Below are 25,015 nucleotides of genomic sequence, written 5' to 3'. Positions count from 1 at the left end.
TTCAGTGGCAGTTCAATGGGGGATCTGTACATTTTTATTCCTTTTTATGACATTATTGAATTTTATATTTCATGTTTTTGTATTCTATTATTCTGACTCTTCATTTCTAGGGTGACAACGATCACCATATTGTATCTATAATCAAATAGCGTTGTCACTCTAGACCAGGACCACAGAACACCTCCCTTTTCTCCTCTTCTTTATAGCACAGCAGGAGGCGTTCTGTAGTCTGACCTTTGGTTGACTTGCTTCGAGTCCACATATTCTCATAGAACTGCATTGGAAGGCAACGCCACTTGAAGGAAATAGGAACCCATCAATGTTGACCAACAGCCAGTTGGGTAACGTCACATCCATGGGCCAGATGTCCACCAACTCTCTTCATTCAGATGTCCACCAACTCTCCTCCTTAGGATGATCCACCAACTCTCCTCCTTCAGATGAGTCACCAACTCTCCTCCCTATGATAATCCACCAACTCTCCTCCTTCAGATGATTCACCATTTTTCCCGCTTCAGATGAGCCACCAACTCTCCTCCTCCATATTATCCACCAACTCTCCTCCTTCAGATGATCCACCAACTCTCCCGCTTCAAATGAGCCATCAACTCTCCTCCTTCAGATGATCCAACAACTCTCCTTCAGATGATCCACCAACTCTCCTCCTTGACATGTCCACCAAATCTCCTTCTTATAATAATCCGCCAACTCTCCTGCTTCAGATGTCCACCAACCCTCCCCCTTCAGATAATCCACCAACTTTCCTCCTTCAGATGATTCACCAACTCTCCTCCTTCAGATGAGCCACCAACTCTCCTTCAGATGAGTCACCAACTCTCCTCCTTCAGATGATCCACTAACTCTCCTCCTTCGGATGATCCACCAGCTCTCCTCCTTCGGATGATCCACCAGCTCTCCTCCTTCAGGTGATCCACCAACTTTCCTCATTCAGATGAGCCACCAACTCTCCTCCTTCAGATGAGCCACCAAGTCTCCCGCTTCAGATGAGCCACCAAGTCTCCTGCTTCAGATGAGCCACCAAGTCTCCCGCTTCAGATGAGCCACCAATTCAGATGAGCCACCAAGTCTCCCGCTTCAGATGAGCCACCAAGTCTCCTGCTTCAGATGAGCCACCAAGTCTCCCGCTTCAGATGAGCCACCAACTCTCCCGCTTCAGATGATCCACCAACTCTCCTCCTTCAGATGATCCACCAACTCTCTCACTTCAGATGATCCTCCAACTCTCCCACTTCAGATGAGCCACCAACTCTCCCGCTTCAGATGAGCCACCAACTCTCCTCCTTCAGATGATCCACCAACTCTGTCACTTCAGATGATCCACCAACTCTTCTCCTTCACATATCCACTAACTCTCCTCCTTCAGATGTCTATCAACTCTCCTCCTTATGATAATCCACCAACTCTCCTCCTTCAGATAATCCACCAATTTTTCTCCATCAAATAATCCACCAACTTTTCTCCATCAGATAATCCACCAAGTTTTTTCCTTCAGATGAGCCACCAACTCTTCTCCTTCAGATGATCCACCAACTCTCCTCTATCACATGTCCACCAACTCTCTTCCTTCACATGTCCACCAACTTTCCCCCTTTAGATGCCCAAACAGCTCCTCTCATTCATATGTCCAACCAGCTCTTGTCATTCATATGTCCAACCAGCTCTTGTCATTCATATGTCCAACCAGCTCTTCTCATTTATATGTCCAACCAGCTCCCCTCCTTTAGATGACCAACCAACTCTCCTCCTTCAGATATCCAACCAACTCTCCTCCTTCAGATGTCCAACCAACTCTCCTCCTTCAGATGGTCCACCAATAGTCAGTATTCTGGTGGGGACAATGGATGGTGCAGATAGGTCCACCTGCCAAATGTTTTTTTTTTATCCACCTGCAATTTGACCAGGGGCAGTGGCGTTTTAGGACACCCCTATCACATGTACTTATCATTTGTAAGATTCCACACCAACAATAGACCGAAACCCATTGTGATCCAAGTTACTCCCCATCCGTGACGTTCACCCCCCACCTCGATGAGAACCGGTCCCATATGACATAAGAGTTATCCCCCCACCCTCCTCCTACGTGACCTTACCACGCTGCGTCTGTATTTTTAGCACTCCATAAAGCAGATTACTCAGAGCAGCTTATCCACAATTGTCTATGGCAGTAACACCTTTACTGCCGGATCAGCAGTGTCACTGAACATTTCCAACGTGATGCGGAATAAGACCATGGAGTGTGCTCAATAAAGAGACCCTGTCATGGGGACAATCATTTCAACAACAGTCTTCTCAGAGGATCCTATGAGCATTTCACTTTTTTATTAATGTTTTTTATATGTAAAAGTCCTGAGACTGCTGCTGGGTGCTGCCATCTTGGATGTGATGTCAGCAGCCCCAGCAGGCTCAGAGCTGTCCCTCACAGTCATTCTCCTTTCGGCAGAGTTAATCTCCACACTAGGGGTCATGTATGGCGATAAAACTCTGACCATGGTTCTTATTCCTTCCTGCTACTGTTGTTGTACCAAAATATCCAGGATGAGGCCTACCTGTGAACGATGGTCAGCCAATCCTGAGATGTGGTTCTGAAGGTCTCTGTGGTCATCAGCAGCTCCTCCTTATGACCCCCACCTTATTATTGTGTCCTTTATAGGAGGTCAGATGGAGGAACTAAAGAGAGATGCCAAAGACCACAGAGTTCGACATATCCAGAAGTGTCACCTTCCTTGTAGGCTTTTGGTGACCATGGGGTGGGGTCCATTTTTAGTCATAGTTACACCATAAATGTGACCATTTTTGTGACTTTTTCTCAATATTCCTCATTGCTCTGCAGGCGTACGAAAAAAGATTCCCCACCTGCCCCCTCATTCCGGTGTTCCTGGGCAGCGATATCACATACGAGCACAGGAGTGAAGACGGCTCCTTGCATGTGGTGGAACGAAGCTGCAAACTCAACGTTGATGCCCCCCGACTGCTGAAAAAGGTTATTTTTACTCTTATTGCAGGAATAATATGTCTAGATGGATCTAGTCTACTATAAGACACTTTTATCCACTGTACATGATCAGAGTTCTTGGGTCTGTACCCCTGCTGTGCCCATTATGCGGTGCCCCCACCAACCTTGTGATGAGTTCCAGGCCTGCACACTACTCTGGCCATTTTTAGGACCTCCACTATCTTTGCACTGGGTTCCCAAGTCTGTAAGCTTGCTGTGCCCACGACGAGGACCTCCTAACTTCCCTGCTTGGAGTTCTGGCTGTGTACCACTGCTGCTCCCAATATACAGGGTTCCCACTATCCCTGCATTAAGTTCCCTAGTTTGTACAACTACTGTGCCCATTATTAGCATCTGTGCTGAGTTATTGGGTCTGAGCACCTGCCGTGCCCATCAGCTGGGTTCCCACCCTCCCTACACTGATTTCCTGTCTGCACACCTGCTGTGCCCATTATGTTGGTTTCCACCACCCCTGCTGGATTAGGAGGAGCGTGAACACAAAAGTGGGTGATGACATCCAAACTACCTAGGTGGACAGGAACTTATTTTGGAGTTGGGTATTACAACAATTGGAGTATTGGGTGCTCTGACCCATTCAGGTTGTGTTTCATTGCTCCCTTTGCTATGGTTTAGGCACTTGGGGTTGGAGGGGGTGGTTCCTAGGAGGTTTATAACCTGAGGGAGGGGGGGTTGGAGGTTACACTTAGAATCCCAGCAATGTGTTACACTTAGGACCCTAGCTCCGTCATAGTCAATGATCAGTCATGGGACCCTTCAGTCATGGGGTGGCCTTATAAAAGGGGTGTATATGGGGATGATATATGGTTTGCGTCACTTTTTTTGTGTGTGGAAGGGGTCCATGCTCTGCCAATACGCTCCAATCACCCATGCACACCTATCTGGGGTATGACCAGCTCAGATTATGGTTGTGCATCTCACCAGGTTCTCTGGTCCCCTTAGCTACATTCTCCTTTAATATACACCTACAATGTATTTCTGATAACCAGGTATGCTCCTCTCTGCAGATCGCTGGGGTCGAGTTCGTCTACTTCATCCAGAAGAACACCCTGAACTGGAAAGAGCGAACCCTAAACATCGAGGCCTACAACGAGACCTTCTCCACCCGTGTTCTGGTGAATGAGACCTGCAGGTACTCTGTAAGTTCATCACAAGGAACCTCAACCACCCAGCGTGGATTGTCCATACATGACATATATCATATATGACCGACGGCCTGACATGTGCATTGATAAAACACTTGGCATCCAAATCAAGGTGCCCCCATTGCCTTGGTCTACCAACATCCATCCAGCCTGAATTCCTCATTGACCACTCCCATGCTGGACAATGATCATTGTAACCGGCAGATAACCTGACCGGCTCGTAGTAAAATACTTTCCATAACAATCCTTACAAACTTTCCAACAGGCCCAGACAGCTGCCAGATACTCGGGGCTAAGCTCTGATAACAAGCAAGATTTAGCTTGTCCGTGCATAGGAATTTCGGGTCGTCACAAGCTGCTGTGTCGCAGTGACACTTTGATGTCACATTCCTGGTCATCGCTGAGAATGAATGTTAGAGTAGCAGATAACAGAAGCCATTGATAGAAAACCATCACTAAATTTAGTTTGGCAAAGTGGATCTTTGGTGATCCTGCCATGATGGTCTATGTTCAGGCCTCCTTTGTTGTAGAGTGACAACTCTGTATTGAAAAATGTATTTTTACTTAACGTGTGTCTACATGCAAGTTGTCACTTTTTTAAGAAACATTTTTTTAAATGTGTCATAAAATTTTCACACATTTTAGAAATATTTTGAATGCTTCTAGCTTGTCATCACACATCTGGGGGTAAAGAGAAGTTTATAGGGGGACTGTCCTGGGAGAAATATGGAGGCTGAAAATATGGCCCCGAACAACCCAAAATCAGAGTCTCGGAGTGAAGCCATTGATGTCTGTCTGTTCAGGATTTCAGCACCTTACTTACGAGGATTCACCATAATAAATGATCCTGTTTTCCCCATAATGTGAGGATGGTATGTAAAAGGGGAAAATAGTAAAAGGAACTTCAATTTTAATCATTTTGTTATTTATGAAGATTTATCTGACATACTAAGGTTTACTAAGGTATTTAAGAGTTTACTAAGGTATTTCCCCTAAATCACCGATTAGAGATTATAAATCCTTTCTTTATTCTGATGTTACTGAAAATGTAATACTAACATAAATCCTTCCCTCTTTCTGTCTCACTCTCTTTCTCTCTCTTTCCCTCTCTCTATCGCTCTCTCTCTCCCTCCCTCTCTCTCTTTCTTTCTTTCTTTCTTTCTTTCTTTCTTTCTTTCTTTCTTTCTTTCTCTCTCTCTCTCTCTCTTTCTCTCTCTTCTTCTCTTTCTCTCTCTCTCTCTCTCTTTCTCTCTCTTCTTCTCTCTCTCTCTCTCTCTCTCTCTTTCTCTCTCTTCTTCTCTCTCTCTCTCTCTCTCTCTCTTTCTCTCTCTTCTTCTCTCTCTCTCTCTTTCTTTCTCTCTCTCCTTCTCTCTCTCTCTCTCTCTCTTTCTTTCTCTCTCTCCTTCTCTCTCTCTCTTTCTTTCTCTCTCTCTCTCTTTCTTTCTTTCTTTTTCTTTCTCTATTTCTCTTCCGCTCTCTCTCTCTTTCTCTTTCCTTCTCTCTCTCTCTCCCTCTCTCTCTCTCTCTCTCTCTCTTTTCATAGGTTCCATTTCCTGCTTTCCAAAGTCCTTCCAACTATTCTGCTAAAATAACCAACACCTAAATCACAGAGCACCAGTTACTGAAATTTATTTGGTATGAAAATAACCTGTAGGATTTATAACCAGAACAGTGCAAGGCGATAGAGTAGGGTGCACTGATATATCATTATTTTGTTTCCATGTACAATATAATCTGTAATACCTGTAGGATTTATAACCAGAACAGTGCAAGGCGATAGAGTAGGGTGCACTGATATATCATTATTTTGTTTCCATGTACAATATAATCTGTAATTCACATTATTTGAATTAAAATGAAGAAATTAAATCTAATGTATTTCTGGTGAACCATTCAGCCAACATTTGGAGGCAAAGAGCTCCCTCTTGTGTTCATATTGTATAACAGGAACCTCCAGAGTAAGATTATAGTGATTTCATTTCTTCGTTATTATGATCAGGATTAAAAAAAGTGTGTATGTTTCTTCCGGTCCCACTGACAATTGATCCCCTCTGATTTCTTGTCTGGTAGTCAGAGGGTGAAATTTGGAGCCAGTACCAGTGGCATAAGCATTTACTTTTCCCAGCTATCTGGAGTCATGCTTTAACCATCATCACCATTGGGGTGACAGGAGATTTGTGTTGGAGTCCTGGCAATGACAGAAGAGTTTTTTCTGGGTTGTAGGTTCACCCCGACAATGAGGAATGGACTTGCTTCGAGCAGACGGCCTCTCTGGACATCAAGTCCTTTTTTGGCTTTGAGAGCACAGTGGAAAAGATCGCCATGAAGCAATATACTGCCAATATTAAGCGGGTGAGTCCTCCCACATTAGTACTTTTTTAAATGTATACACCTTAAAAAATGAAATACAAAGCTTTAAAAGGCAGGGAAGACAAAACATCCGCAGGACAGCTTTTATTGAGGCATTGCTGCAATGCACTAGTATACAGCTTTCCTATTGTCGGGTGATCTGGGAACCCCTGCATGGGATGATGGAGGAGGATTCCCAAACACACCCATTACAGGATCCTTGTTGCTTCTCACATACAAAATGTCAGGTGTGCCAGGTGTCATGCGATTCTCACAAACCTGCCCTAGAGATCAGACCAATGTCATATAAATCATGAAAGCAGTGAATATACCTATTTCCCTATACCTTTCAGTTTCCTATAGTCCTATGCAGGGGAGCTTATATTTGTGGAGGGGGAAGCAGCAAAACGAGCCAGTCAGGTGTGTTGCAGTGCAGAGAACATGCTGATAGGAACACAATTTATTGCAAATTTTATGAGCATACCCACCAAGTGACATTGGATGCTTTCAATTGCAGGGAAAAGAGGTCATTGAATTCTACTTGAATGAGCTGATATCTCAGGGAATCACCCACATCCCAAGATGGACCCCTGGTGAATCTGGGGGATGCACCCCTACTTATAGGAACGCCATACGACTACCCTACAGCATTGATGACCAGCAAGAGTCGTCTGTCCTGGGATTGGTTAGAGGAGAATCTGGGGGCCACAACCAGATGTCCGAACCAGATGGTAAGTCATGGAAATGAGCATTGTGTCTCTGTATCCTATCCTATGAATATGGAGGAGTCTGGGTTTTATTGCTGTGTCCCTATCTGGTCCTTTATGGGGACAAGAGAATATTTTTAGTAGACACAGCTATACACCCATGGTGTGTTTAAATGAACAAGCATACCCCTCCTCTAGAACATGCGATTTCACCAAGCTGCAACTTTTTCTGTGTGTTTGCTTTTCTTAGGTGTTAAACTAGAAGCTGAGTACATAGAGCGATATTTAGGACAACTCACCCCAATGCAGGAAAGCACCTTAATCCACCTGCGACAATGGCTACAGGAAACCCACAAGGGCAAGGTATGAAAATTTATGGTTATTATTAATATTACTACACAGTATTTATATAGTGCAGACATATTATGTAGCGCTGTACAAAGTCCATAGTCATGTCACTGGCTTTTAAAGATGTCATGTCTCTTAAAGAAGCTCACAATCTCTACCATAGACATATGTCATTAATACAGTCTAAGGTCAACTTGGAGGGAAGCCAATTACCTAACTGTATGTTTTTGGAATGTGGGAGTTAACCAGAGTACCCACGCAGACACGGGGGGGAACCTGCAAACTCCATGCAGATAGTGTCCGAGATTCAAACCTGGGACCCAGCGCTGCAAAGGCCAGTGTGCTAACCATGCTGTTGTATGTCTCTGTTCTTTGCTATTGCTTTGCAAGTTTTGTGTTGAATGTTGGGCCATGAACAGATTTTGAGTAAGTTGGCCATGGTCTTTTATCTCTTAGGGGTTCTTACAGTAAGATTTCCTTGCTCGAACTCTTGATATCACCCCTTTTAGCAGCCATTATTAATCCTGCAGTCCTTTAACCTGGGGAGAATTCTCTACACTTTACAACTGGCAACACCACAAAGATCACTATTAATGAACAGCATTGATATAGCGCCAACATATTACTTAGTGGTGTACATTAAATAGGGGTTGCAAATGACACTGACAATGACAGATACAGACAGTGACATTGGAGGAGGAGAGGAACCTGCCCCAAAGAGCTTACAATCCAGGGTTCAAGTATCGGAGATTTAGCTTCCCATCATCATCCATCCAAAACTTGACTCTGTCCTGCATGCCCCTATCTCTCCCACCGGCTTTTAAATCTTCAGTGTATGCCTGGGTGGGGGAACCATCGCATGCAAGGGATGCAGGAATCGGGCACACCAAGAAGTATTGGATGCTGAAGATTCTACTGGCACGTTAAGCTCTCCAGGATTGCAGCTATAGCTGGTGTTACTAAAGCGTATTATTCTATTATTTTTAGGGAGCTTTTTTTTTTTTTTTTTGTTAATTTAGCAATCACTCATTGGTTGTTTTTCTGGTGGCTGATAAAGACTGAACAGTGCAGCTCATCACCCTTTTATAATAAAAGATTTGCCCCACATTCTGCACCCATGCGCAATGTTCACCTTGAAGTGACCGCAAAATTTACACAAATGAATTTTGTCCAATTTGTGCTGCATAAAATGTATTATGTTTGTGATCTGGAATGTGAGAAAATATTTTGCAAATGATCGTGGACTTTCCCAGACCTGACATGAAGTTCTTTGGTCACATCTTCTGTTTTGAAGAATTTTGACTTTTCTGAGTCTATTTTGACAAAGCAAGAAATTGCCTTGAGGCTAATAAAGTAAATCAAAGACTTGTCAAGATCTTTATTCACAAACCAAGAACTCGCTCTGACTCATGATGAGACATTGACCTTTGCTGATGGCCGCTCCTTGAAAAGCCATGGTTGCCCCATGATATCTGTTGACACACCCAGACGCAGCCTATAACCATTCCGAAGGACTATGACTATGACCTCTAAATACGATTATGGCTAACCAAGAACTTGCAATGACTCACGATGAACCATTGCTATGCCCTGACCTTTTCTGATAGCCACTCCTTGTCGTATGTTGATGTACCCAGACCCAGCATACAGAACTATGGTCACATCTTTAACCATTTTTAAGGACTATGACTTTCCCAAAAGAATTAGGACAAACTGAGGACTTGCCATGAGGCTATTTAGGTGAACTAAATACTTTTTTGGCAAACTGAGGACTTGACCTTACTTATTTCCATGAAGCACAACATCGATTTCGACTTTACTGACTGCTACTGCATGATATGCAAAGACCATGGAAGCTGCAGAATTAGATGCATTTTCAAAAGTTGGTGGCAATGTCTTGTTAAAAAAACAAATTCCAATCACCTTATTCTGAAGGAATGATAGGTTTTGACTATGATGGACTCAATGGTTTATTTTGATGAATGGTGATTGCGATATAACACCACCAAACCTTTGCCTTCATCTATTCTGGTGACCATGTGTCCAGTGTGTAATTATGGGAAGCCTTGAGAACATCCAATCTGGTCTGATGCCCTTTAGCAATGTACTGATATTGGTCTTTTTTTTCTGCAGATCCCCAAAGATGAGCACATTTTACGCTTCCTCCAGGCTCGGGATTTTAATTTGGAGAAAGCTCGGGAGATGCTTTGTCAGTCCCTTTCCTGGCGCAAGCAATACCAAGTGGACTACATCCTCCAGACATGGCATCCTCCAACCATCCTTGAAGAGTTCTATGCTGGGGGGTGGCATTATCACGATAAAGGTCAGTCCTAAAGTCTGATGTGTTATCACCGGCAACATTATAATATACAAAATTGCAAAGTTTCCTTCATAGAAAGGTCAAAGCAACAGATCCATTTATTTGCTAGACCACTAGCTGCTTGTATTTACAATGGTGCCATTTACACAACATCTTAACCAATGTCATCTGGTATTTTTGCATGTTATTTGTAGGACTCCCCATCAATAAAATCCCCCCATTTTATCTGTCTTTTTACGTTACAGATGGCCGTCCCCTGTACATCCTCCGCTTGGGACAAGTGGACACCAAAGGACTGCTGAAAGCTGTGGGGGAAGAGGCCATCCTGCGTCATGTAAGTACATGGAATCGTCATGAAATCATATCCTCAATTATGTCTTTTATGGTGAAAAGGTTTTATAATAGATTGAAGGAATAAACCAAAAGCATACCAAAAGCATTTTATTCTAAAATGTGTTCAGTTTAAAAGACACAAAAACTAAAATTTGGTACAAATCATTGAAAACGTATAAGCAGGTCTAAGCCCAACTGTGAATGAAACAGAGTGAATACAAAAGTGACAATGTTACTTTGTATTGCTTTGTTTATAAACACTGTGTCTGACGTTTTCACAGCACCAGCTTTGACCTTTAAACCAAAAAAAAACTTATATTTGAGCTGTATGCTTTTTGTCGTATGACAGGTCCTCTCCATCAGCGAGGAAGGTCAGAGGAGGTGTGAGGAGAATACTCATCTGTTTGGCTCACCAATCAGGTCAGTGAGCAGCAAGAGGTAGGACTCCCTTCTCTTTGCTTTTGCCAATTTTTGTGGCTCTACTAAACTAGCAATCATCACATATTGAACTTAAGATATATATAGGCTTCTGTTGGGGCCACCTTTAAAGAGAATTAGTGCTATATGCATAGACAATTTACCTTCAGGCCCAATCCACCCCCTCTCATTTAAGAAAATAAAGCCCAAGATCATTATTCATCAATACACAGTTTAGAACTTCACTCCATTTCTTTGGCTTTGGCCAAAGCTCAGCATGACACCCAGTGTTATTCAGCCTACTTCTTGGGAGCCCAGGGTGTCAAGGACATGTCCCAAAGGGAAAATGCAGAGTATAGCACCCATGACAAAATCTGGCACCAATCACTTTATCATAAAGGGCTTCCTAACTCAGCCAGAGGGTGAGAACCTCAGGATGTCATTTGACATGACAACAGCTCCATAAAGGTAAAAAACAAAAAATGTAGAAAAAGGAAATGCTCCAATGAGAAAAGGGGGGCCGTTGACCCAACATGGAGTTGATCTTTAAACAATCCCCCAATGTTTCCTGCTTGGTATTAGAAGATATCATATCATGAAGTATCTAAGTGCTTCATGAAAGTAAAGTTTTCTTGAATAGGTTTGTGATTATTATGTCTTCTCGTACCCCACCACCCCTCCTCCCAGATCCTGGACCTGTCTTGTGGACCTCGAAGGACTAAATATGAGACACCTCTGGAGGCCAGGTGTGAAGGCCTTACTCAGGATAATAGAGGTTGTGGAGGCCAATTACCCAGAAACATTAGGAAAACTTCTGATTGTACGAGCTCCTCGAGTCTTTCCTGTTCTGTGGACGCTGGTGAGTGATGGAAAGCCTGTCGAGTCTACTTTTCACCTCTTTGTTTTTTGTGTATCTATTTTTTTTGTTTTTGGTAGCTTGGGAATAGTAAGAACCCCTATCAATTTTTTCCAACATGTTTCAGGGATTAACACCGCTTTCATCAGGGCTTGGAATCTATCAATGATATGGGGCAATGGACTCCGGAAAAAATGGTGGATACAAAAAGAGATCAAATTGTGGGTGTTCACATCAAATTTATCTGTAAACAAGTGAAATGAAAACTTAGCTGGGGTCTCAGCCTAATTTAGCAAAATTATTTAGCTAAAATACACATTTATACCTTTTATGTGTGTCCTGTGGTCCTTTATCTCCTGTGTGTGCCCATTATCTCCTAGGTCAGTCCATTCATCAACGAGAACTCCAGAAAAAAATTCCTCATCTACAGTGGTAACAACTATCAGGGTCCTGGGGGAGTCACCGACTATGTGGACAAAGAAATCATCCCAGATTTTCTTGGAGGAGAATGCGTGGTAAGAACTATTTTTAGACCATCCTTCCAGTATATGTTACAACCATGAGAATAGTCACTATGGGGTCCTTATGGTTTGAATATTTTTGGAAGTTAGCCATGCAGTTACCGTCAGTTTAGGCAGGTTCTAATGGTTTAAGGGAAGGATTTTGATACAGCCCACACTATTCTGTTTCTATGGAAGTAGACAGAAACCAGACATCCCCGGCTTCTCACATACACAGATATACGATACAGCTATACACATACACAGATATACGATCTGGAGCACCAATAAGGAAAGCACATCCCAGAGATCTTGGGGATGCAGAAATTCACAGAGCTTCCTTCTGTTATATCATTATCCTGCAGTAGGATATAATTGCACATATTTTCATCAAGCCCACCCATTAGTCTATTCAATCTACATCTATATTTAGTCTTTGAAACAAGGAGCATATCATTATTAGGTAAAGTTTAAAAAGAAAAAATCTATTTTAGAATTGAACATTGAACATTGAATTTAATTAAGATGTTTCTATTATGCCATCATTGCCAACCATACACCCAAACCTTTGACGTATAGCTCAAATACAGCCTACAATTAAACAGCAACTTATTCCAAATGGATGCAAAAGTTTCAGGCTTTGTAGCTGTCATTAATGCAAGGTAAAGGCTATCAAAGCATCTATTAGCTGAAATAGGGCAGAAGCAATATTTCCACATGTGGGGAACCAAAGGAAACAAGAAAACACCATCAATGAAGTGCAGTATATTGCACATATTTTAGTTATTGATGAATCGTATTAGTCCTTTCCTGGTCTTCAATCAGACCTCTGTCAGGCTAAGAAAGGTTTTAATGTCATTGTAAATATGCAATGATAACACAAGTGTTGACCATATTTTGCAGTGTAACATTCCAGAAGGTGGACTGGTCCCCAAATCACTTTACCAATCAGATGACGAAACGGAAACATCAGATCATATCCGATTGTGGACAGAGACCCTCTACCACTCTGCCTATATCTACAAGGGATCTGCACACGAGGTCAGTGACCAATAGAACAGCTGGGCTACAAAAACTCAACAAAGGGAAAATTGTTGGAACTTGTTCATAGTAGCCAATCGGATGCAACTTTATATGGAAAAATAATAGGTGGAATCTGACATTTCCATCTTTCCCCTCTGTTTTTTCTTAGTGTTTAAAGAGCAGAAAGTTAAAATGCCCAGCTTTACTGACTGGCTTGTTCTCGTAGATATCAGCCGAGATTCTGGAGGTGGAGTCGGTTATCACATGGGACTTTGATGTCCTCCGTGGAGATGTGGTGTTCAGCCTCTTCCACTCCAAGAGGGCTCCAGCGATCCATCAGAAGGATTCCTCCTCCTCGCTCACTTCCTCCGCCAGCTCCAGCAATAACGTCCAGTTGATCGACAAGAACTGGGTGCTTGGAGTTGACTACAGTTGGGTGGAGGCTCCACTTGTCTGCAGGGAAGGAGAGAGCATCCAGGTATGGCACCTTCATCAATATCATGAATGTTTTTGATATAGTTGAGTAGATTAGTAATAGCCTTATGCCCATCAAGTTGAGCTTCACACAAAGTTCCAAAAGCCTTACCAATTGCCAAAGGAGAGTTCCTTCACATGGTGTTAGACTAATCTCCTCCTCACCTTGAAGTCATCCTTTATTTCCCAACCTGATGAACCCATAGATTTTCTAATCCAAACTAATATAAGATTAGAGTTATTTCTGCTGCCTTATCCCAAAGTACCCACAACCCTTCTTGTCTTCCCAGGGCTCTCATGTAACTCGCTGGCCCGGGTTTTACATCTTACAATGGAAGACTCACAGCTCGTCATCTGGTTCCAGCATAGCCCGAGTGGACGATGTTTTGGCCTCACTTCCAGGTTCCAGTCACAAGTGTAAAGTCATGTATTACTTTGAGGTTCTGGCATCAGAAGACTTCAGGTAAGTGGGGGTGTAATTTTCAAAAATACCCAGGACTAAGTTTAAGTTGAAAATTTAGGCATTGTCCATGCAGGTTAAGGTCAGCATGTCTACTTTATTGGTGGTCCCATTAGCAAAGCATATCTTTCACTTCTCTCCTGGATGATAGTTGGTACTTTGTAGTATGCAATATTAACTTCTGCTCTGTGATTGGCTACACATCTTCCCAAAACTATCACGTGGGGAAGAGCACACAGGCCCTGTGTAGCAAACGAAAGACAAGTACCACTGTTGGGAATTACTTTTGATTGTCCTAATTATTTCTAATGTGTGAGAGGTTTGTTCTGCATCAAGGATTCCCATATTGCTATCCTGACAGGTTCTTTGCAAAGAGTGCATTGGGTAACCGAAACCTGTTGTTTGCCTATGCAGGGCATGCCCCCCCAATAGCTTGTAATAGCACTGGGCTAATCATCAAGCAGCATTGCCATTACTTGGAATTCATAGCCTACCATTTTGCTGCAATAAGTTTGCTACGAAATAGCACATTCTTTTTGATGTTCACTATAAATGCAGTGCTATTGGGTGTTATCGTGCAGTTGGGTATATTTGCCATGGAGACATTTGGTTATCCTAAAGGCCCTGATCACGTCTTTTGTTTTTCTTACAGGGGGTCAATGTCCAGCCTAGAATCTTGTAGTGGCTTCTCTCAGCTAAGTGGGGTCACCAACTCTTCCACCAAGTCTCACAGCAGCTCAATGGTCTCCAGATAACAGAAGACCCCAGGGAACATTACTTCCTTTGATTCTAGAACCTTATGCCTACAACTGGCCTTATTTATTTCATAAAGGGGACATAAGGGTCTTCACCTATTCCTCAAATGTGCCATGGTAAAATGTGGCACCAGCTCCATGGGGGCCATCTAAAAGCACAAAACTGAAAATAATTTTCTTGCAATTTGGAGCTTTATCAGGCTCCAGGTCTTTGTTTCCAAAGACATCAACCAAGTTATGATTGTAATATCTATTGAAACCAAATACCAGAACGTAACAGAAGGACAACTTACCTCATCAGTTTGGTACTAACTTTTTATGCAGCTACTATTGCTAAGTCTCGGTAGGCAGCTGAAAACGCCTCAGCTGAGCAGAGAGTGGTGCGTGAATTTAATACGATGGACAAATATCACTGAAACTACGACACCTTAGATTGTAGGATGGCCTTAGATCTGATGTGTAGGTTTTCTGATCCAGCCACCCTACACTGTAAGCACTTTTTGGCTGTTTTCTAATATTTTGCCTTTATTTAACTTATTTACACTGACTTTTTTCCAGAGTGATCTCAGGCCAATATTTCTGAATGAAATTAAACTTTATTTGAAGATCTGATGTTCTTTTTCAAATGTTATTTCAGCGTATTAGGTAAATACATTTATTTGTAGCTTGTTGCTTACCATCCATGTCATTTGCTTGATAAGAACTGGTGGAGCTACCATGGGTACCAACGTAAGGCCATGCACAAGGGCTAAAATGTTACTCCAACTTCAGCACCATGGAGACCTGATGTCCCAACTATATTTGGAATTGCAGATTAATGTGGACAGGCAGTTCAGCAGTCAGTAAGGAGTTTTACTGTTTTTTTGGGGACTTCATACTATTTTCTCCAACCATAACTCTCAGGCTATCCTCAACAGCCACCCCAACAAAACTTGGAATGGTCAAATGCTGAAATTTATTTTTTGGGGGGGGAATCTTCCATTATAACACCCTTTGGGTTTAAGGTAAGTCACCAAGTCAGGGATCATCATTCCTCTGATAAAACATTCATTATGATAAGGCTTAGGAGTACCTCTCACTAACACAACAGTAATAGCATTTTGTTTCAACACAACCTTTATCAATAATTAATAATTAGAAAGTAGCTCATGACTTACCCTTGTCAATACTATATGCATTGGTTCACCATTTCAGATCACTCCAAGATTGGCTGCCATCATTAAACCTCACAATGCTTAAATATCAAGTTAGATATACAGATATATGTTCCATAAAGGGTATTCCATAACACCCTTTGGTACTTTATTAAGTTACTATGGCAAGGCAAAATATTCACAGGCTTGTAACGACTAAGGTTTGTAGGTAGTGGCAGCCACCATGTATTCACTACACAACATTATATGTGTAACATATTGTAAGATACAACTCATGATTTGCTCATTTCATTAATCTGGAGTATACTGTTACTTTAAAATACAAGGGGGTCATGGCCCCAACCAACCAGGTTTTTTGTGAATAAAAGTGGGCAGAGCACCCTGAAATTAAACTGGAGCCTAAAATTGAAGCTAAACCCCCGCAGGAGTTCCATGGAACCCTGGATTAGAATGGCTGGTCTAGCATTTGCACAGCATCACAGACCTTCTCCTTTTTCCTTCAAGAGCATCAGTTCAAAGCATCTTCAAAGCTTTCGAAAGCCTGGTCTTCTCCTCATACAATAACATACTTAGAATGACTTTTTATTTCAACAATACATAATAATAAAAAAAAAAAGATTGTGGTTTTGGTAATGGCTAGAGCTTTAAACATGTCTGAGTCCCCATATTGACTTTGATTACGTATGCTGAGCAATAAGAAACCCAGAAACCACATCTCAGAGCTGTGACCTCTATCACTAATGGAGAAGATTAACAGAGATGTGTCCCGGTTTATTTGGTGAAGTTTTTCTTATGGTTATGTAACAATAAAGAGTAAAGCAGAATGATAATAGAATAAAAAGGGAATTGAATATCTAGATGTTTCTGTCTTTGTTGAGTTGTTTCCTTCATAAAGTTCTCTGGTATCCAACAAAACACGGGCATGCTTTAGCTGCCATGATTCTTTAAGTCAGTTGCCTGTGCCATAGTCAACGTTGTGAAAGATTTGGCACGTTCATTGGTTCTCCATTGGCTCTTGATATGGACCCACCATAACTTTCTTTGGGAAATGCTGTTTTAAGTTGGCTGGTGGACCATTGTTTCTCTTCCTTTCGTGCTCGCTTAAAGAGTCTCTTTTTTGTTCATTTCCACCAGTGGACAGAGAGGCCATATTGACCTATTTTGGCTTGTCCTTTGAGCCTTTGGATGAGTATAATACTTCCTCACTGCAACTAAGGCTGTGCGTCCGCGCGCTTCTGCTTGGAGATGGTGGAGAGGGCCAACCCGGGCTTGAGGCTCTGCAAAAAAAATTCCAATAAAAGCTTCTCAAAATCACCCAAACTTTGTGTTGTTATGAGACAGGGCGTGCAAGTAACCTCCCCTATAAGACAGGCTTATGGTCCTGATTTATTAAAGCTCTCCAAGGCTGGAAGAATACACTTTCATCAGTGAAGCTGGGTGATCCAGCAAACCTGGCATGGATTTCTTCAAAGTCATTTGCTAGCAAATGTTTAGAATCCTCAACCAGATCCATTCCAGGTTTGCTGGATCACCCAGCTTCACTGATGAAGGTGTATTCTCTCCAACCTTGGAGAGAATCAACTTTTGTTTAAGTCCCATAATTCTACTTACCCTGACTGATGTGATCGTCTTCTGTTCTTTTCGTTGTCAGGACATGTAAGCGGACAGGCTAAAATGACAAAATGTTATTATTATGCAAAGACAGATCAAGGACAAAACTAAACGCACCTCTATGGCAGTTGTACTATCATCTAATATGAATCGGTATGAATATAGAGAGGGGAGGCAGAAGGAGGTAGCAGTAGTGGTCAGGATATGAATAGCGTGCACATGGGTATCATACCATTGCAAGACTCTAAGATATTGCTGACTTCTGTAACTAGCAGCTGTGCAGAGGGCAGGCAGGCATTTAGTGCGTTGCCTTCATAGCTGGTCTCCACTTCTTCACATCTACAAGAAGAAGAAAATGTAGGAGTTTCCATATAAGCTAGAATCTAGCAGAATAATAAGCAATAACATGCAATATAAGGACAAACCTATACAAGCCAACTACCATATATACTCAAGTATAACCTGAGATGTTTCTGCTGTCATTAGAATGTCATTAGAAAAAGTGTCTTGGTTTTCTTTCAGGTTACACCACTAGATGGCTCTGCATCCTAATGTAAATTGTATAACAAATTCTTCCCATCTAAGACATTATTAGAGTTTGTTACACAATTTACACGGAGACACAGAGCCATCTACTGGTGGCCAACAATAATGCAAAAAGGATCATTTAATCAAGGGTAAGTGACCCATCATAACCAACTCAAGAGTACAATTTTTATTAACACGTAAAAAAGGGGAAAATGAAGGAAGATAAAAAGATGAGCCCACTGTGTCTTTTTTTTTTACCTAGAAAGGTAAAAAGTGGTTGACTGCACAAATATTTTTAAATTAGTTAGGAAATGTGTGATAACATCTTTTTTGATATTTGACAACCTACATAGCCCACTTTTTGCACATGATGTTTTAATCAGGCCAGGATAAGTCATACATCATCACCATTGATTTTTACAAAATTGGAAAACCTATTTTTTAGCAAAACGAGCAAAGTGACATAGGTAAAGGATACAGAAGCCATACCTTTTCTCATCACCTAGCTGGACGGAAGTTAAAAGCTTCTGAATTTTCTTCAAAAAGAAAAAAAACATTATGTAAACTTAGAAACATTATTATGAAGATAAAAAAAAAACAGAAAATAAACATTTCCAGCCTTTGGTGGTTCCCTATTCCGAGAGTGCACTGCACATTGCAATTGGGTATTATAAAAAGCTTTGATCAATGACAAATTGTAAGTACAATATGCCTAATTTAGTAAAGCTCTCCAAGGAGATACACTTCAATCAGTGAACCTTGGCAATCCAGCAAACCTAGAATGGATTTCTTAAAAGTCATTTGTTAGCATATGTTTTCCATTCTGGACCAGATCCATTCCTGGTTTGCTGGGTCACCCAGCTTCACTGATAAAAGTGTATTTTGGAGAGCTTTAAAAAAATTAGGCCCAACGATTTCTAGGATATTGAAAGTGTAAAGTGGAGGCGTAGGTAGAGCAACATGTAAAGGATGAAGATGTAGAAATAGGATAAATTATGGTGAATATATAAGAAAAGGTGAAAGGTGATGGGATGAGGAATGGTGAGGTAGAAAAAAAAGAGACCATGATGTAACAATGTGCATAAAATTCTGTGATTAAAGAAAACTGCCATGACGTATTTTTATGGCTGGAAGGAGGAGCAGTAATGGTGACCGGCTGGGAGAAGAAAGACATCTTATCTTCTTATCTTCATCTAGACAAAAGTCTGACTACCAATCTGCATCACCACACCAACTCAGTAGTGTAGACTGGTTGGGAAAGACTAAAATTTGGTGCGGTGGACAAGTTTGGAGGAGACAGAGGTGCAGTGATGACACATTAGGTCTGATTTAAGAATGCTCTCCATAACTGGAGAGGATTGACGATCATGAGGGAACCTAGGTGACCCAGAAAATCTGAAATGGATCTGGTCCAGAATTGAAAACTTTTCACAACTAATAGCAATAGTTGTAATAATATTTTTTTTTGGATCACCCAGGTTCTCCCATGATTGTCATAGGAGTACAGGAATGTTGGCTGTCTGAGAGAAAGAAGAGGAGCAGTGAGTAGGACTGGGAGTAGAAAGGGAAGGTGATGTAGTGGGTGAAGGTGATGTAGTGGATGAAGATGAGACTAGATGTCTTCTAGCAGAAGTATGAACACCAAACGGCATCATCACACCAACTCGGTGATGTAGACTGGTTGGGAGAAGACTGAAATGTGGTGAGGTGGACCAGTGATGCCAGAAAACTGCCATGACTTCTTCATCTTGACAAAAGCGTGAATATCATTCTGCATCACCACACCAGTTTGGGAGAGGAGTGAATTGTGGTGAGGTGAAATGGTTTGGTGAACACAGGGATGCCATGATGTAGACTGGTTGGAAGAAGACAGTAATGAGGATGTAGTAGGAGACATCTAGTCTCATCTTTATCTAGACAAAAATGTGCATATCAGTCCCCATTACCACACCAACTGTGTGATGTACACTGGTTGGGAGAAGACAGAAATGTGGTAAGGTGGACCACCTTAGGAGGTTCAGTGATGGTGAGAAATGTAAGCGTACAGTAATGAAGGAAGTCTGCAATAAAGAAGAGCTACAGGGAGCTGCAGGTTGCATGAAAACAGAGGTTGTGAGAAGACAGAAAGGAAATTTGACGGAGTAGAAGACATCTAATCTCATTCATCTAGCAGAAGCTAAACATGTGAATACCAATCCGTATCACTGCGCCAACTCGATGATGTAGACTGGTGTGGTGAAGACTGAAAATGACCGAATTGGAGAGGACAAAGGCGCCATGATGTAAACTTATTAGGAGAAACACAAAAGTAGAGTAATAAAGGCTGGATGGGAGGTGCAGTTGGGTAGTGAGTAGGACTAGTTGGGTGTAAACAGCTTTGGAGAAGACAGATGCCAGGAAGTGGACTGGTTGGGAGAAGACAGAAAAGAAAAGTTGATGAAGCAGAAGACATCTAGTTTAGTCTTCATCTAGCAGAAACCAAAAGAATGAACACCAATCTTGGATGGGGAAACACAGCAAGGCAGTGATGTAGGCTCATTAGAAGAAACAGAAAAGGTGCAGAAATGTTGACTGTCTAGTTGAGGAAATAAGTGCAATGAGTAGGATTGGTTGGGTGAAGACAAAGGTACATGAGTTGTTAGGTATTCAAGTCAATGGAAGTGGCTTGCCACTCGAGGGCATCCAAAAGCAACATGTGGGGTTCAGCAACCACTAGCGAGCTACACCACAAACTGAAATCAGCCCTATTATTTATGTAAAGATAGGCACTGGAAGATCACAACAATAACATGGTCAATACAAGGTGCAACATCAAGTGCCAGAATTTCAATGGAAGCTGAGATGAGTCCTGAAAGCAGTTAACCACTTACCTGTACAAAGTTGAGTAACTTCTTATTGGACTCTTCCAAATGTTTGCGATTGAGCTCAGATTTACGCAATTGACAGTCTGACAACGATAACCGTCTGTTTAAATCCAAACCCTAAAAATGGGACATTCAATTAATTCCTGAGATAAATGACTTTATATCTTGATGTTTTTAGTTACTGTATCATATATTATTATATTTCAAGTCTTCATAACTTCTCCCAGGTTTTTTGGCCAAACCTTTCTATAATATATTTTGGCTGTTGATGACAAGAGAGAGTAGCATCTTCAGTGGAGAATACAATCGAATCAAATCCAATTGTTGACATTGTAAAAGAGTTAAAAAAAAAAGGCCAAAATTTTGGTAAAATTTTGTAGAATAGTGAGGACAAACCAAAGAGTTTATTTGCTGTATATGGTAAACCAAACCCAACAATCCTTACCAGTAGTATAATTCAACAAGAGCTTCTCGCAAGCTTTCCTATGGGATTTCGTGGTGGCAATAAAATACAATAAAAAAAATACTAAAAAGGTTTAATTATCCTTAAATTTTTTTGATCATTAACATGAATTTTGTTCCAACATCACAATGACGTATTCAGATAAAATGATGGTACAATATTTATTAAATTACCTCTTTATTATCACCCTTGTGCTCTTGGATGACTAGCTTTGGGTGCCATTATGACTACATTACCTTGGAAACCAGGTTTATTTGTCCCTAAATAGATAACACCATGGGTCTTCCTATATGGTGCTCAGCCTCAGACTTCAGGTTTGATTTTTTTAATGCTCCCCAAGACTGGAGAAGATAGACTAACATGGGAGAACCTGGGTGATTCACCGAACTTGGAATATACTTTCTAAAAACCATTTCTATGATTTAGCAAATGTTTTCAATCCTGGACCAGATCCATTCTAGGTTTGCTGTATCACCCAGGTTCTCTCATGATAGACTATCTTCTCCAGTCTTGGAGGGCTTTATCCCATTCAGGTTTGTTGGATCCCAAGTTCTCTTGGCAGCAGATCATGTGACAGGTAGATATTAATGAATCAGGTCAAATAAATCAAGGATCTACAAGAATCTTATAAAAAAGCTTGTGAGAAGCTCTTGTTCCTAAGTTGTTTACTTGAGATGTGGAAGTTAAAATCAAAATTTTGGTGAAAACTTTGTATGCAAAATACAATGGACCTCTGCCAATGGTAATTCACGCCAATGGTGTTCTTACCATGATTTACATCAGCACTATGAATATATCTATCTTAGAGTCATTGGTTTAATAGGAGACCTGTAGCAAATTAAGACTATAGAAGTCACCACCAGTGAATTTCAGAGAATTTGGCTGGGGGAAAAATGTATAAAAAGAGCCCTAAGTGTAATTAAAATATACACATTTTTACACTTAACCATAAAAAAATGTTCCCAGTTTGTCTTCTTTTAAAAAATCCTTTTAAATGCCCAATATTAATTAAAATCTAATGAGATATTACACCGATGTTCTTTTACCTCATTGACTTCCAATGTTGCCATTTTTTTCCCTGACAAGTGTTTCTTCAGCTCCGTTATTTCGGCCTCCAGAAGATGAATGACCTCCTCATAGTCATGTTCGGCACTGTGCGCCTGTTGTTGGGCAGCATCAGCAGCCTCGAGCTTATTGTGAAGACATCGGTTCTCGGAGAGGAGTCCCAAGACTTTCTATAAAATGGCCAGGATTAGGATTTGGGATCTGATTTTTAAAACTTAAAGCTAAATTAAAAACCTTTGTCTTCTGATGAGCAGGAAAAAGACCAAATCATTCCAGCAAGAAGACGGCATGAGAACCGAGGAGGTGCTGACCACCTTCTGTCCAAAATGTAATCATAGTCTTTGAAGGTTGTACCTACCTGGTTCATCCTTTGGAGTTCCTCTTCCGTCACCTTTTTACTGGTTTCCACTTCTACCAACAGGACCTGAAAGTTCAACCAAACTTATAAAAGACAATTCCACCCAGTGCTAAACAAGTCAGGTCTCCATTGATATTTGAGAAGGTTCCTCTAAATCGGGAAGTATAGGCAACTCCCTCCAACTGGGACAAAGCTATAAAAACATGAAGGATGTTCTCATTCTGTCCCAGTCTAACGAAAACTTTTTAGAATAATCTAGACTGACCGTTTTCAATTTTTTTAATCATTGAGGAACCGTTGAAATAACTTTCAGGTGTTAGAACACCCCTTCTATAATTACTATAGCTCACAGTATATTGGTGGCCATTGGGAAGAATGTCACCCTTACAGATAGCCAAAAAGATCATTGGTAAAACCTATACTGACCGGAGAGTCACAAATTGCTCATTGATCAAGAAACCCCCAGCAACCTCTGGATGAACTCTGGTCTTGTCCATCCATATCTAATTTTGAAACAATACCAGCTCTGTAATGATGACCCCCCATTCCTTTACACTTACCTTCAGACGTCGGACCTCTTGCCTCAATTCTGACACCTCATCCTGCAGCTGTTCCAGTTCTAAGCTGTCGGAGAACCTTGGTACATCTTCCTCCTGGGAATTATAGGAAGGACCAAGATATTGGAATTCATATTTCTTTATGGAATATTCTAAGCGCTATGTTTGATGGTGCCTCCAGGGTGCACCTTGTCTCTGTAATCTCCATATCCAGGTTATTCCTCCAGTCATACAAAGTATGAATTACTTTTAAATAAATGATCAAGAGGTTCCAACCCAACTATCCAGACTTGTCTCATGGCAGCGGTGGACCTTTCCAGCCCCTGACTTACCATATCTTGTTCAGTATTGTGTGGAGGTGGCAATATCCACCCTCCTCATCTCAGAGGCCATGGAGAACAACGAGCTGCACATTGCTGAACCTCTAAAAAAGTATTTGCAAAATATACAGCTGAAGGTTACAAAAAGTTAGGGAGGCACCAGCGCACCTTGGTGACCAGGGAGTGGAACGCTGACGTGTCAAGTAGGTTGGCCACTTCGCAATGGGTGAAAAGCAGGCAGTTGGCATCCAGATTCGCCTCCTCCATCTCTTCCTGCAGACAGTCACGCAGAACCTGCAGCAAGTCTGAGCAGAAGCGACAAAGGTGAATAACCATCTAGAACTGCGAATATGGCAACATTGTTTCAATATTTTTAATATGATTTAATTAAAGAGAACCAGTCACTTATAGGCAGCTGGCATGAACAAACCAGATACCTCCATAGGCCATCGTGCCCTGGCAGTCTGTGATCAGTCCCTGATGGATCTCCCTTCTCTTCTCCTCGGACACCTCCAACCTCAGAAATTGCAAAAACTGGAAGAGAAGATTGGTTGGTGTCACAGACAATCCATCATTTGTATTTATTATTATTGTGTATGTGGAGCTCTCACCAGATCCAGTTTTTCCTCTTTGATCCGGACATGAGGATCCAGCATGACCTTCTGCTTGAGCGGTGATGTCCGGTGAATCGGTGAGGATACAGGGACTGCAAGGCAGAATTATAAGAACTGGCCTCAGTCTTAGCCAATAGAAATTCAGATCATATATGGAGAGGGGCAAAAAAAAATCACAAAATCTAAATCTAAACCCCTGGAGATCTTGCCAACAACAGCACTTTGCGTTCTAGGCTGGCAATGCTAAACATAAATCTTTTCAGAGGAGCAGAAACCCCCAATTTTACTTGTCCTTCCTGAGCAGTCAATCAGCAGGGATGGTTACCACATTGAATGACATACAGGTGACCACTAGAGGGAGCACTTCCAAATCTTCATTGACATACAGGTGCCCACTAGAGGGAGAACTTCAAAATCTTCAATGACATACAGGTGCCCACTAGAGGGATCACTTACAAATCTTCAATGACGTACAGGTGGCCACTGGAGGGAGCACTTACAAATCTTTAATGACATACAGGTGGCCACTAGAGAGAACACTTACAAATACTTAGTGACATTCAAATGGCCATTAAAGGGAGCAATTTTACTTGTCCTTCCTGAACAATCATTCAGCAGGGATGGTTACCACATTGAATGACATGCAGGTGACCACTAGAGGGAGAACTTCTAAATCTTCAATGACATACAGGTGCCCACTAGAGGGAGCACTTCCAAATCTTCAATGACATACAGGTGCCCACTAGAGGGAGCACTTACAAAC

At 41.6% G+C, this 25,015-nt stretch overlaps 2 protein-coding genes across 10 annotated transcripts in view; one reads left to right on the top strand and one right to left on the bottom strand.

Annotated features, from left to right (window-relative positions):
- Positions 1 to 15,330, top strand: part of SEC14L5 (SEC14 like lipid binding 5) — a 46,229-nt gene extending 30,899 nt beyond the window's left edge. For all 4 annotated transcript variants that reach the window (XM_072417408.1, XM_072417405.1, XM_072417407.1 and 1 more), the window contains exons 4-17: positions 2,852 to 3,001; positions 4,039 to 4,170; positions 6,400 to 6,528; positions 7,043 to 7,256; positions 7,483 to 7,595; positions 9,714 to 9,903; positions 10,146 to 10,234; positions 10,583 to 10,653; positions 11,338 to 11,509; positions 11,887 to 12,021; positions 12,910 to 13,047; positions 13,256 to 13,507; positions 13,794 to 13,966; positions 14,616 to 15,330. In XM_072417408.1, coding sequence (XP_072273509.1) covers positions 2,852 to 3,001; positions 4,039 to 4,170; positions 6,400 to 6,528; positions 7,043 to 7,256; positions 7,483 to 7,595; positions 9,714 to 9,903; positions 10,146 to 10,234; positions 10,583 to 10,653; positions 11,338 to 11,509; positions 11,887 to 12,021; positions 12,910 to 13,047; positions 13,256 to 13,507; positions 13,794 to 13,966; positions 14,616 to 14,718 — 2,061 coding nt within the window. In that variant the 3' untranslated portion in view covers positions 14,719 to 15,330. The remainder of the gene's footprint in view (positions 1 to 2,851; positions 3,002 to 4,038; positions 4,171 to 6,399; positions 6,529 to 7,042; positions 7,257 to 7,482; positions 7,596 to 9,713; positions 9,904 to 10,145; positions 10,235 to 10,582; positions 10,654 to 11,337; positions 11,510 to 11,886; positions 12,022 to 12,909; positions 13,048 to 13,255; positions 13,508 to 13,793; positions 13,967 to 14,615) is intronic.
- Positions 15,331 to 16,622: 1,292 nt separating this feature from the next.
- The window catches only part of LOC140335042 (syntaxin-binding protein 4-like), a 39,019-nt gene continuing 30,626 nt past the window's right edge, over positions 16,623 to 25,015 (bottom strand). For 5 of the 6 annotated variants that reach the window (XM_072417401.1, XM_072417398.1, XM_072417400.1 and 2 more), the window contains exons 12-22: positions 24,250 to 24,344; positions 24,076 to 24,172; positions 23,807 to 23,943; positions 23,322 to 23,414; positions 22,762 to 22,827; positions 22,385 to 22,573; positions 20,882 to 20,992; positions 18,501 to 18,547; positions 17,716 to 17,822; positions 17,484 to 17,541; positions 16,623 to 17,149 (exon numbers count right to left, since the gene is read on the bottom strand). In XM_072417401.1, coding sequence (XP_072273502.1) covers positions 17,029 to 17,149; positions 17,484 to 17,541; positions 17,716 to 17,822; positions 18,501 to 18,547; positions 20,882 to 20,992; positions 22,385 to 22,573; positions 22,762 to 22,827; positions 23,322 to 23,414; positions 23,807 to 23,943; positions 24,076 to 24,172; positions 24,250 to 24,344 — 1,121 coding nt within the window. In that variant the 3' untranslated portion in view covers positions 16,623 to 17,028. The remainder of the gene's footprint in view (positions 17,150 to 17,483; positions 17,542 to 17,715; positions 17,823 to 18,500; positions 18,548 to 20,881; positions 20,993 to 22,384; positions 22,574 to 22,761; positions 22,828 to 23,321; positions 23,415 to 23,806; positions 23,944 to 24,075; positions 24,173 to 24,249; positions 24,345 to 25,015) is intronic. The other variant, XM_072417404.1, reaches the window with a different exon arrangement.

This window comes from Pyxicephalus adspersus, chromosome 7 (genome assembly GCF_032062135.1).
Source record: "Pyxicephalus adspersus chromosome 7, UCB_Pads_2.0, whole genome shotgun sequence".
NCBI classification, from domain to species: domain Eukaryota; kingdom Metazoa; phylum Chordata; class Amphibia; order Anura; family Pyxicephalidae; genus Pyxicephalus; species Pyxicephalus adspersus.
Note: the sequence above shows the minus strand (reverse complement) of the source record. Positions and strands in the feature narration are given on the sequence as shown.